The following is a 12,831-nucleotide window of genomic DNA, read 5'->3' on the forward strand; positions in this document are numbered from 1 at the left end:
AAATTATACAATACCTACCGTTGATTTGCTTTGTCGCAACATATTTTGCTACCAAATGACCAATATACCATGAACCTACGACGTTCTGACGCATGGATTTCCTAGCCGAATTGTAAAGTAAGCTGTCCATAATCAAGCGATTGATAAGCACTACATTTAGTTTTCCATCAACTGTCAAACCTTTCTGTAATGACTTACAGCCCCCAATTTCCCACTGCTTTACATTGTGGTTATCCTTCAGGGTTAATAGTTTTAGGTATTCCTTCACATTGACTGTATTCAGATATTCCATAAATATTTGACTTGTTGAAATAATGTTCTTTCGAACTACCAGATTGTCGATCTTGAACTGTGTCGCGAAAGGATCCACGCGGTAAGTGAAATCATCTATTTCGGTGATAAAATCTTCCGCATTCACGCCGTTTATTAGAGCTGCTTGAAGATGTTCCACTTTGATGTCCGGTAGAATTAAGTATTCTAGTTTTTGTGGGTTATGGACGTTCACGCTGTTCTCTACAATATCCGCGAACGGGGCATCGTGGAAATCCTTCAAAGTCAACCTACCAAGTAGTTCAATATAACATTCTTCTGCTGACAACCTCTCGATTTGCTTGGCACCATCGAGAAACGCCAGTGTACTAGTGTCAGTTGCCAAGCTTTGTATGCTTATCGAATCTACAACATCTGCTACGAACGTATCTGTATGAAGATGACCGGTGAACACTTTACGTCCTGATACAGTTGACCTGTAAAAAATATGTGTATGTAATATCGGTAGGAAATAGTGTAATGTAATGTAATAGTAAATGTTCGAGCAAATAAGACCTGCTTTTAACGAATTGAACCTAATTGGAGTTGGGTATCGTTAACAGCAATTAATAAAAAGAAAAATTACGATTACACGACAAATGAGGTCGACTCAAAGTTGAGATTAGTTGACTCTTATTCTTGAAAACGTAGTTAACTCATAGACTGAGTAAAACTTTACGAGCTTTTACGAGAATTTGTTTTCTAATATGAGAAACATCTCGATGTACATATGAAATTAGTACACGGAAAAAAGTTTTCATGTAATTTCCATTGGGAATGCACATAATATTTTTCAATTAACAAAACCAATGATTGATATCTAAATTTCACATAACATACATGTAATCACATGAGTTCTATATGATAAATCACTTAAATTTCATTTGACACATAAGGTTCATGTGATTTTGTGGTGCAATTCCCAATTATGATATCACATGTAAGTTATGTGAATTTCTAATGAATATTTTCATATTTGAAAAGTTTTATTAAGGCTCGGAAAATTTGCTGATACCAACCTTTTTACCAAGGTGAACCGAAAGGCTATGATATCGCTTGAAAACATAATTTCGTTCCAAGACCCGAAGAGACGAATGGCATATACAAGTTCCAGAAGATGTGTTTCAGATCCCCATAGATTTCTATTGATTTTTTTTACCGATCGGAATTATGGTTCCGAAAATATGAACAAAAATGTGCATTCCAGGTTCCACTGGGGAGTTCGCAAAAGATTGATATATCAAAAACTCATCATGCGACAACTCAAATCACATTAGAATTTTACTATAAGACCCAATGCTCACAATGACCTCTTTCAGATATACCGAGTACCCCCGGGAAGATTATGACATACGCAGAAATACATCGTGCGATACCTCAAATCACTCAACATAGTGATAAGTGCAAGTATTTATATTGATTTTCCATAAAACCTCATTGAAATCTATTTATAGAAGAGAAAAAGTGCGTATTCATGATCGAAAAAGTAAAATTTTGGAATGTAAACAAAATTTCCCACTCACTTTTCTCGACGATATCTGAACCGATTTGAGTGAAACCAATTTTATTTTTTTTGTTTGGTTCTTCCATAAGACGAATGAAATAATGAATTTTATCCCGATTGCACATTGGATTGCGGAGATATGGCAAAAAAAGTGAAATTTTGAAATAGAAAGTAAAACTTACTCACTTTTCTGATGATGGCTGAACCGATTTGAGTGAAACCAGTTCCACTTTGTTTAAACTGTTCTCCCATATGACGCTATTGAATTTTATCATAATCGCACATTGGGTTCCGCACATTTGGGTTTTTCTGTGACAGTGACTATAGACAGTCATGTTATAGACCGGCCAGCGAGAGTTGAGTTATCCAAACAAACCGTCAATTCGTATGGAAAATGTTCGTTTTGGATACAACATGGCAGCACATTGACAGGTCTACAACTATGACCGTCTATAACAGTGACAGCTCGTTCGTGTGGTGAATTTTAAAACGCGCGATTTTCTAATGCGTGTTGCAAAATGCATCGCATGTAATTTGATTAAAGATGTAAAACAGTGTAACCAAATAAATTTTAAAATTTTCCCTAGGTTAGAAAAGTCTGTAAATGTCTGTGAAAAAACTAAAAAGTCTGTAAATTTCTGTAACGAAAAAAATGTCTGTGAAAAAAATAAAAGTCTGTTAATTCAGCAAGCATCTCTGCTTCCAGGCTTTATTATCTGTACAATCTTTTGAGAAAATATGTGAAATTCGCATGGAGTGAAAACTGTCAAACATAGTTTGAAGAAAGCAAAAAGTCACTATTGGAAACACAATTTTTGGAGTTTTATGACCCAAAGAAGCCAATAGTTGTAGTAACTGAAGCTTCTGGATATGAACTTGGATGAGTAATTGCTCATATTGTAGATGAAATAGAAAAACCAATTTGTTTTACTTCTTTTACGTTAAATGACGCTCAAAAATCATACCCTATTCTTCATTCGGAAGCATTACCCGCATAAACGCGAACCATAAATTGACCTTACCTAAAATGGTTAAAAATTGTTTATAATCCCTGCTAAACTTTAACTGAAATGGTTATGGAACTTTACATGAACGTTTAATGATAAAGTTTCAACCTTATGTATTATGGTTTTTTGGAACTGGACCTTACAAATAATGGGTTGTTAAGAACCATTACCATTCCAAATACTTGTTTTCTCCATACATTTTCAGAAAGAGAACTATATAAGAACGTTTTTACTTATGATTTGAGAACATTAATGGTAATGGTTATGGTAGTCAGTAAGGTCCATTAATGGTTTTGTATTATCGCTCAACTTTACGTGGAATATATCGTGAATTGGTAATCAGTAAATTACAGGCAACCAATTCGCGATATATTCCACATAAAGTTGATCGATGTTACAAAACCATTCGTGGACCTTACTGACTACCATAACCATTACCATTAAAGTTCTCAAACCATAAGTTAAAAAGTTCTAATATAGTTCTCTTTCCGAAAATGTATGGAGAAAACAAGTATTTGGAATGGTAATGGTTCTTAACAACCCATTATTTGTAAGGTCCAGTTCCAAAAAACCATAATACATAAGGTTGAAACTTTATCATTAAACGTTCATGTAAAGTTCCATAACCATTTCAGTTAAAGTTTAGCAGGGATTATAAACAATTTTTAACCATTTTAGGTAAGGTCAATTTATGGTTCGCGTTTATGCGGGTAGCTCTGGTTTGCACGATTAAAAAATTCCACAAGTATCTCTATGGCCAAACATTTACAGTTTTCACTGATCATAAGCCTCTAGTTGCAATTTTTGCAAAACCGGACAAGCGTTCGATTTTCGTAACACGACTTCAAAGATATATTCTAGAATTTTCAATTTATGGCTATGAAATTCAATACCGGCCTTCAGCAAAAATGGGTAATGCGGACTTCTGTCCAAGATTCCCTTTAGAACAGTTAGTTCCCGTTGAGTATGATACTGAAGTTATAAGAAATATAAATTTCGGCGAAGAAATCCCATTAAATCATGCCATTATTGCAAAGTTGACAAAGGTTGATAAGTTTCTGCATATACTTAAATAATGGTTGGCCGAAACGAGTGGAGTGTGTTTTATAGATGTATTTTCTAATCAGCATAATTTGGAAATGGTTCAAGACTGCTTATTTTACCGAGACAGGGTTATTATACAGCAACAAATTCAAAAAGAAATTTTAAAACTATTACATGCTAACCATTCTGTAATCGTTAAATTTAGTTTTCAGTTTGCTCTCACTGATAGCAGAAATAGTTTTCAATGTGATGTAACAGGAAGATTTCTTTGCTCTCAATTTTGATATTTTAACCGTTAAAACGACCAAAACGACAGCAATCATTATCAGCGAAATCACAAAATCAAATTTAGATTTCAATTTGATCTCAGACTTTGCTCGGTATATTGGTTCGGTATAAACAAAGCCATAGAATGATTAGTTTCAAAATGTGATGTTTTTTTTTAATAATTCGTTTATTTTTCCAGGCTTATTTGCTGTAGCTTTGCGGAGCCGATATTCATTGTTAAGATAACAAAATTACTTAAAACTAACGTTAGTAAAGCGGGGGCCGATTACTTGCGGCTATCTCGAGGTTAGGGGTAACAAATTGTAACAAATGGATGGCAGGGTAGGGATTGTGAACACAAGGTTTGGAGAGCAATGTGCTCTTGATCTCGAACTAGGCGACACTCTGATGAAAAAGACAAACATGGGGGTACACCGATGGGTAGCTAACAACTTGGGAGAACACAAGATGACACTAACTTCTAAATCCTCAAATCTATCCGTTTTAAAAACACATAAATTAAATTCAAATAGTCGAGGTCTCGGCTCGCCAAGACATCTCTAACGGGTATCGCGGGTTGTTTTCCTCGGGCCCTGAGGGATGTGGATAACTCAGATCTGGCAACACGGTGTAAGGTACACAACCAAACAACATGCTCGATATCGTGATAACCACTGCCACACGCACATAAATTGCTGCCTGAGAGCCCAATTCGATAGAAGTGCGAGTCTAACGAGCAGTGATTGGACATAAGCCTTGATATAACGCGTATAAAGTCGCGGCTCATGTCCAACCCTTTGAATCATGGTTTGTTCGACACCTGTGGGAGAATAGAATGTAACCATCTTCCCAATTCACCATCATTCCATTTTTGTTGCCAACTGATGAGGACTTGCTGGCGAGAAATGGAGAAAAATTCGTTGAAGGCGATTTGTCACTCAAAAATACCGCCTCCCATAGCGCCCACCTTAGCCAATGAGTCCGCTTTCTCATTACCCGGAATTGAGCAATGAGATGGGACCCAAGCTAAGGTGATAGTATAGGAGCAGTTAGATAAAGCACTTAGTTTAGTTCGTATTTCAGGCAGGAAATACGAGGAGTGCTTCATCGGCCTCATTGAACGAATAGCCTCCAATGAGCTAAGACTATCCGTAAAAATGAAATAATGGTCAGAAGGTAGTGAGGCAATTCGCTCTACTGCGTAAAATATAGCTACGAGTTCCGCAACATATACGGAGCATGGCTTCTGCAGTTTATAGGAGGCGCTATGAAATTGATTAAATACACCAAATCCAGTGGAAGCATTTATGGTTGATCCATCTGTGAAAAATCTTTTATCGTTACTTACATGGTGGTACTTGATTGCAAAAATTGAGGGAACAACCATCGACCGATGGTGATCTGGTATTCCATGGATTTATTGCATCATGGTCAGATCAAAATTTACAGAGGAACTATAGAAGGCTTGAAAGCAATCACGATTGGAGATTAATGAAGAAGGACCAACCTCCAGCGTCATGTACTCATAGTACAAACTCATGAATCTTGTTTGAGGATTTTGGTCGAGCAGCTTCTCAAAGTGTTCAATTACCAAAGGATTCAATACTTCACAACGGATGAGAAACCGGAAAGACAGCTCAGCGAAACGATCTGTCAGTGGGAGAACACCCGCGAGTACTTCGAGGCTCATCGTATGAGTCGAGTGCATACAGCTTAGCGCAATACGAAGGCAACGGTATTGAATCCGTTGCAGCTTAAGAATGTGTGTTTTTGCTGCGGATTGGAAGCAAAAGCTGCCGTACTCTAAAACCGAAAGGATGGTTGTTCGGTACAACCTGATCAGATCTTCCGGGTGTACTCCCCACCAAGTTCCGGTAATTGTACGAAGAAAATTGATTCTTTGTTGGCATTTTTGTTTCAGATACGCAATATGTTTTCCCCACGTGCTTTTGGAATCGAACCAGACACCTAAATACTTGAAAGATATACTTTGAGTGATTGTTCTACCCTTTAGTTGAAGCTGTAACTGTGCAGGATGATGCTTCCTAGAAAAAACAACCAACTCAGTTTTCTCCGGAGAGAATTCGATACCCAGCTTCATAGCCCAAGTAGACAAATTGTCTAAGGTATCTTGCAATGGTCCTTGCAGGTCCGGTGCACTTGGCCCTATAACGGACACAACGCCGTCATCTGCAAGCTGCCTTAGCGAGCAATTTTCATCAAGACAACCATCAATGTCTTTTACATAAAAATTATAAAGAAGGGGGCTTAAATATGAGCCCTGGGGGAGACCCATGTAACTAATTCGTGAAGTTGTCGAGTTTCCATGAGAAAAGCTCATATATTTCTCAGACAACAAGTTGCTCAAATAGTTGTTCATAATTGGTGAAAGCCCACTATCGTGGAGTTTATCCGAAAGGACATCGATACAAACAGACTCAAAAGCCCCCTTGATGTCCAAGAAAACTGAACCCCTTTGCTGTTTTTGCGCATAGGCCAGTAGAATTTCAGTTGAAAGCAACGCAAGACAGTCGCTCGTTCTTTGCCTCTCCGAAATCCAAATTGCGTATCGGAAAGTAAACCATTCGACTCGACCCATTTGTCTAGACGAAAAAGAATCATTTTCTCCAACAATTTCCGTATACAGGACAGCATCGCGATGGGACGGTACGAGTTATAATCCGACGTGGGTTTACCGGGTTTTCGAATGGCGATAACTCTTACTTGCCTCCAATCATCCGGAACAATGTTGTGCTCCAGAAATTGATTGAATAAGTTCAACAAGCGTCTCTTCGCGACGTCTGGGAGATTTTTGAGCAAGTTGAACTTGATTCTATCCATTCCTGGAGCTGAGTTGTTACATGAGAGGAGAGCAAGTGAGAATTCCACCATCGAAAACGGAGAATCTATTTCGTTACTACCCGACGGACTATCACGAACGTTGGTTTGAACCGACACCGAATCCGGGCATACTTTCCGCGCGAAGCTGAATATCCAACTGTCTGAGTACTCCTTGTCTTCGTTGACCGGTGATGACGCGTTTCGCATTCTCCTGCCGACATTCCAGAGCGTTCTCATGGAAATCTCTCGCGACAAACAATCGACGAACCGACGCCAGTAACCGCGTTTTTTGGCTTTAATCAAGCTCTTAAAAGTTTTCTCGAGGTCGGTGTACCGGTCGAAGTCCCCGACCTTACCGTGTTTGCGGAAGCGTTTAAACGCGGCGGACTTCTCGCTGTTAGCGTCGGTGCAATCCTTATCCCACCACGGAGTGAGAGGTCGTTTGCGAACGGAACCACCCGGAACGCGTTTCTTCTGTGCTTGAAGAGCGCAGTCAACGATAAGTCGCGATAAAAAGGAGTACTCGTCCAGCGGAGGGAGTATCTCAACCGATTCAATACCACCGAGAACCGTGGCCGCAAATTTTTGCCAGTCGATATTTTTCGTGAGGTCGTACCCGATGTCAACCGAGCGAGTGGAAGATGAACCATTGGTAATAGAAATTTTGATTGGCAAGTGGTCACTACCGTAGGGATCTTGAATTACTTTCCACGAGCAATCCAACGATAGTGAGCTCGAATTGAGGGAGAGGTCTAATCTACTTTCTCTTGCTGGAGGTTTGGCCACTCGTGTTACTTCCCCAGTGTTTAGAATTGTCATATTGAAGTTATCGCAAAGGTCGTATATCAGGGTTGAGCGGTTGTCATCGTACAGTTCCCCCAGCCTGTACCGTGGGAGTTAAAATCTCCTAAGATCAACCGAGGCTCAGATAAAGCTGAGCAGATATCTGAGAGACCTTGGCGAGAAATCGCAGTTCTTGGAGGAAGATATACTGAGGCAATACTGAGGCTTTTACCTCGAATATTTACCTGACATGCGACAACTTCAATGCCTGTCACGGAAGGCAGATCGATTCTATGAAAGGAATGGAGCTTATTAATCCCGAGAAGCACCCCTCCATACGAATCTGCTCGATCAAGGCGAATAATGTTAAAATCGTGGAAAGGGAGATCGGTGTCTGAAGAAAGCCATGTTTCACAAAGAGCAAATGCATCACAAAGTGAGTTGTGAACTAAAAATTTGAATGTGTCAAGTTTCGGTATAAGACTTCTACAGTTCCACTGAAGAACAGAGATCATATCCCCGATCTCATTCGGAAAATTATCCATCAAAGGATATGATCGATGCAAGGAAGGACCACCTAGAAGCTAGTTGCTTCAAAAGAGTTTTCACGAATGAAAGCACTAAATTAATAATGTTCCTCGTTGAGTCAGAGACGTTGAATATATTGAAGATGCTCTCCACAATTCCAGAAAACGTGAACATGGCATCATGTTCTTGCTGATTATTCAGCTGTTTTTCTGGCTGAAAAACTGGGATATCTGGGGTTTTAGATGATCCCGGAAGTGGCGGAAAGTCCTTGTTAAAATTACAAGATTTAAATCCCGGTGGTGGGGGTTTCGGTACATTTCCGCTACCTCTTAAATTTGTCAAGGTAGGTTGGGAGTCCATACGAGAGGTCTTACGCGGATTTTGAGTGACGTTTTTTTTAATCGCTTTCTCGTGTTGCCTTTAAAGACAAAGGGACTACCTTCACCAACCTCTGAGTCAGAGCCCCGATCATCATCTGGCAAAATGGAGTATGTGTTTTTGGTTTTTGGGGTGGTTTGGGAAGATGAAGCGGTGTTTTTTAAGAGTTCTGCAAGTGACCTCCTGGAGCGAGCTTGCAAAGACCGCTTAAGTTTTTCTCCCTGCTGTTTGTACTTCGGGCAATCAACCAAAGCATGCAGAGTATCCTTGCAGTAAACACATTTTGGGGTAGCCCGGCAAGGACCATCTGCATGCAGCTCGCCGCATTGATCGCAGCTCGGTTTGTTGGAGCAGAAGTCAGCGGTGTGACCAAGTTGCTTGCATTTTGAGCAGTTCATTACCCGCGGTACAAACAAGCGTACAGGCAGTCGAACCTTCCCAATTACGACGTAGTCAGGTAGCGCTGATCCTGAAAAGGTCACACGGAACGAGTCTGACAGAGAGTACGTTTTTTTCGTGCCAATGAGAGACACTGATTGCATTTGGATGCAATCCAGAATCTTCACTTTCGGAAGGGCACGGTTTTTAAAAATACCGAAGGATTCGGCATGAAGGAAATCTTCGCAAGTTAGACTCGCTTCGGTGACCACTCCTTCGATTTCTACGTCGCAACTGGGGATGTAGACTCGATATTCCATCGTAAAAAGCTCATAGGCAACAATTCGGTTTGCCTGTTTCAGGTCATCAACGGTAACGCGCAGTTTGTTTGGCGTCACCTTATAGATATCGGTTACGGCCGAAAAATGTTTTGTCAGATCCTTCGAAATCCTAGAAATATTCAAAGGTTTTTGTTTGGGCCGGAAAAAAACAACCCACGGACCTTTTGAGCCGCTTGGGTAAGCTTTATGGCGGGGGGTCGCAGAAATTTTTAAGGGAACTGTTGGAGTAGGGGGAACAGGTGGACGAGGGGGTGATGGTGGAGAAGGGGGGGCAGGGGGTGCAGGAGGCTGTTGTTTAGACATCACCTTTGGGTAAGCTCCAGTGCTCGTTTTGGGGTCCGAAGTAGAGTCCCCTGAGGTATTCATTTTCTCTTCAGTGAGAAGCAGATTTTCGAATGATGGAGATTCAACAGACTCATCATCGGAGATATCTGCTAGCGAAATACCCCCGCCATCATTTGTTTCATCCATTGCGGGGTCTTAAGTACCTCCGCAACAGATTTCGACATAAACAAGAAAAAAAATATGCGTAAGGAAAATAAAAAAAAAAAAATAAATAAAAAATAAAATATAAAAAAAATATAAGAAAAAAAACTTATCCAGAAAATATAACGGTAAAAATAATACTTAATCCAACAAAAAAAAATGTGCCAGGAAAGTTAATCAATACTATAGGGAGATTTCATCTTACTGCGTCCTAGCAAGAAGTACGGTCGACTTGTTTCGCGCTCCGTTGTTTTGGTAGTTTTCTCGGTATTCGCTTGATATAAATTATCAGTTTTTTCTCACTAAGTGACTCCTGGCATAGTTCCCGGTAAATTGATCGAAAAGTGAGCTTTTTTTTTAGTAGAAAGTGTCATTTTCAGAAAGAGTAATCCGTGCTATTGGAAATTCGCGAACCAATTTGGGCATCATCGTTGCGTGGTCACGCATACGCGCTTACGCATACCCGCGCACGTATCATCATCATTGAGTGTGAGCACCCGTTTCTACATCTACATCGTTCATCAATCATCGTGCGCCTGTGTGCGCTGAGTACCGAGCCTCGATCAAGTGCACCACAACGAAGGTCATCCACGCAGCGCGTCTCTTCCAGCCATCTGTGTAAACTTTTTTTTTTTTTTTTTCTTTATTAAAGAGATATTTAGCCATAGGCTAGTTCATCTCTTAAGAATCTGTGTAAACGCCTACACATATAACGCTCGGTGGTAGTAGTTTAGAATTATCAGATAAGTTTTTGTTTTTTTTTGTTTCTTTTCCTCCCCCATTAGTTAAATTTTCATTTTGCATTTCTGTGTTTGTAGTGTTTTCTGTGTATTGTGTCTGTGCGTTCAGTGGGACAGCGTTTTGCGCTCCCACTAGTTGAACAAAATGGATGTTTTGTCAGAAGACGACATGGATGACCATTCATCTAAGAAAAATGATGATGTCATCCATGGTTCGTCGTCTCAGTCTGACAATGGGCAGGCTAAGAAAAGCTCCAGATTGCGGGCCTACCCGAATGACTCGACTGGCCCATGGGTTGTCTATTTTCAGCCCAAAAACAAACCCTTGAATGTTGTTCAGATATCTGATGATCTGACAAAGCGATTCTCTGCCGTGACCGAAATAACGAAGGTTAGGCACAACAAACTTCGTGTGACCGTCGCTAACCTGAAACAGGCCAATGAAATTGCTGTTTCCCAGTTTTTCACACTGGAATATAGGGTGTACATTCCAGCATCTGATGTGGAGATCGAAGGCATGGTCACTGAGGCGAGCCTGAACCCCGAGATACTGGAGAAGCAAGCGGTTGGCCGATTTAAGAACCCCTTGCTTCCTCCGATAAAGTTACTGGCCGTTCATAGAATGAAGTCAGTATCGCTCAGCGAGGGTAAAAAGAGTTTTACCCCCACAGACTCGTTTCGGGTGACCTTTTCTGGATCTGTCCTTCCTCAATACATCGAGCTGGGAAAACTTCGTCTTCCTGTGCGGTTGTTTGTACCTCGGGTCATGAGCTGCCAAAATTGTAAGCGGTTGGGACATACGGCCTCCCACTGCGGCAATAAGGCACGCTGCTCCACATGCGGGGAGAAGCATGAGGATGGCGCCTGCGCAGCTACTGCACCAAAATGCGTGTACTGCAACGGAACTCCTCCTCATGCTCTCTCGTCGTGCCCGGCGTACAAACAGCTCGGGGACAAAATGAAACGCTCACTTAAGGAACGTTCCAGGCGGTCTTTTGCAAAAATGCTTAAGACAGCCACGCCATCGACCAATGACAAAAATCCCTTTTCTCTTTTGTCAGATGACGAGTCTGACTCTGAGTTGGCTGAGGAGGGAACTTCTTTCAGTTTTCCGGAAGGTTCTGCACGGAAACGAAAGCGCATCCGTTCGCGGATTGTTGCAAATAAAGAACCCCAAATCAGCTTGCCCAAATCAAGGAGTGGTGGAAAAAAGGAGACTTCTACTCCTCCTGGATTCCGCAGAACTGACTATACCCAGGATTTTCCACCTCTTCCGGGGACATCCAAAACCCCTGATGCCCCTATTTTTCATCTGGGCTGTTCTCATTTGATGACATTGTGGACAGTATTCTCAAATACCTCAACATTTCTGATCCTCTGAAAAGCATTGTCCTCACATTGCTTCCCACTGTGAAATCCTTCTTGAAGCAATTGACTTCAAAATGGCCCCTTCTTGCAGCTATCACCTCCTTCGATGGATAATTTTCCAAACGAGGTCGGGGATTTGATCACTGTTCTACAGTGGAATTGTCGAAGTCTTATTCCGAAATTAGATTCGTTCAAGTATTTAGTCCATAACAATAATTGCGATGCATTTGCCCTCTGTGAAACATGGCTCTCTTCAGAAATTGATCTCCCTTTTTATGATTTTAACATTATTCGATTGGATCGTGAGGATTCACGTGGAGGAGGGGTACTTTTGGAGATCAAAAAGTGCCATTCCTTCTATAGAGTGAATCTTCCCGAATTCCCCGGTATTGAAGTTGTCGCATGTCAGGCTACCATTAAAGGTAAGAGCCTTTGTATTGCTTCTGTACATATTGCTCCTAGAGTCTCTGTTAATCGCAAACAACTTTTCGACATATGTGCGGTACTTCCCGCTCCATGGTTGATCATGGGAGATTTTAACTCCCACGGTACAGGCTGGGGGGAGCTGTACGATGATAACCGTTCTACTTTGATTTATGATCTCTGCGACAACTTCAACATGACAATACTTAACAATGGAGAAGTAACACGTTTGGCTGGTCCATCCTCGAATGGTAGCAGATTAGACCTCTAATTCACTATCGTTGGATTGCACTTGGCATGTAATCCAGGATCCGCACGGTAGTGATCATCTGCCGATCAAAATTTCGATTGCCAGTGGGTTCAACTCGTCAGAATCCGTTAACGTCGCGTATGATCTAACCCGTAACATCGATTGGACTAAGTTCCAATCCGCG

At 41.0% G+C, this 12,831-nt stretch overlaps 1 protein-coding gene across 2 annotated transcripts in view; it reads right to left on the minus strand.

Moving 5' to 3' along the window:
* The window catches only part of LOC135713118 (uncharacterized), a 97,147-nt gene that overhangs the window by 27,342 nt on the left and 56,974 nt on the right, over positions 1–12,831 (minus strand). For both annotated transcript variants that reach the window (XM_065236229.1, XM_065236228.1), the window contains exon 12: positions 19–746. In XM_065236229.1, coding sequence (XP_065092301.1) covers positions 19–746 — 728 coding nt within the window. The remainder of the gene's footprint in view (positions 1–18; positions 747–12,831) is intronic.

The sequence above is a fragment of the Ochlerotatus camptorhynchus genome, unplaced genomic scaffold (assembly GCF_037179485.1).
Source record: "Ochlerotatus camptorhynchus isolate MF236.1 unplaced genomic scaffold, CSIRO-AGI_Acam_v1.1 ptg000538l, whole genome shotgun sequence".
Lineage (NCBI taxonomy): Eukaryota > Metazoa > Arthropoda > Insecta > Diptera > Culicidae > Ochlerotatus > Ochlerotatus camptorhynchus.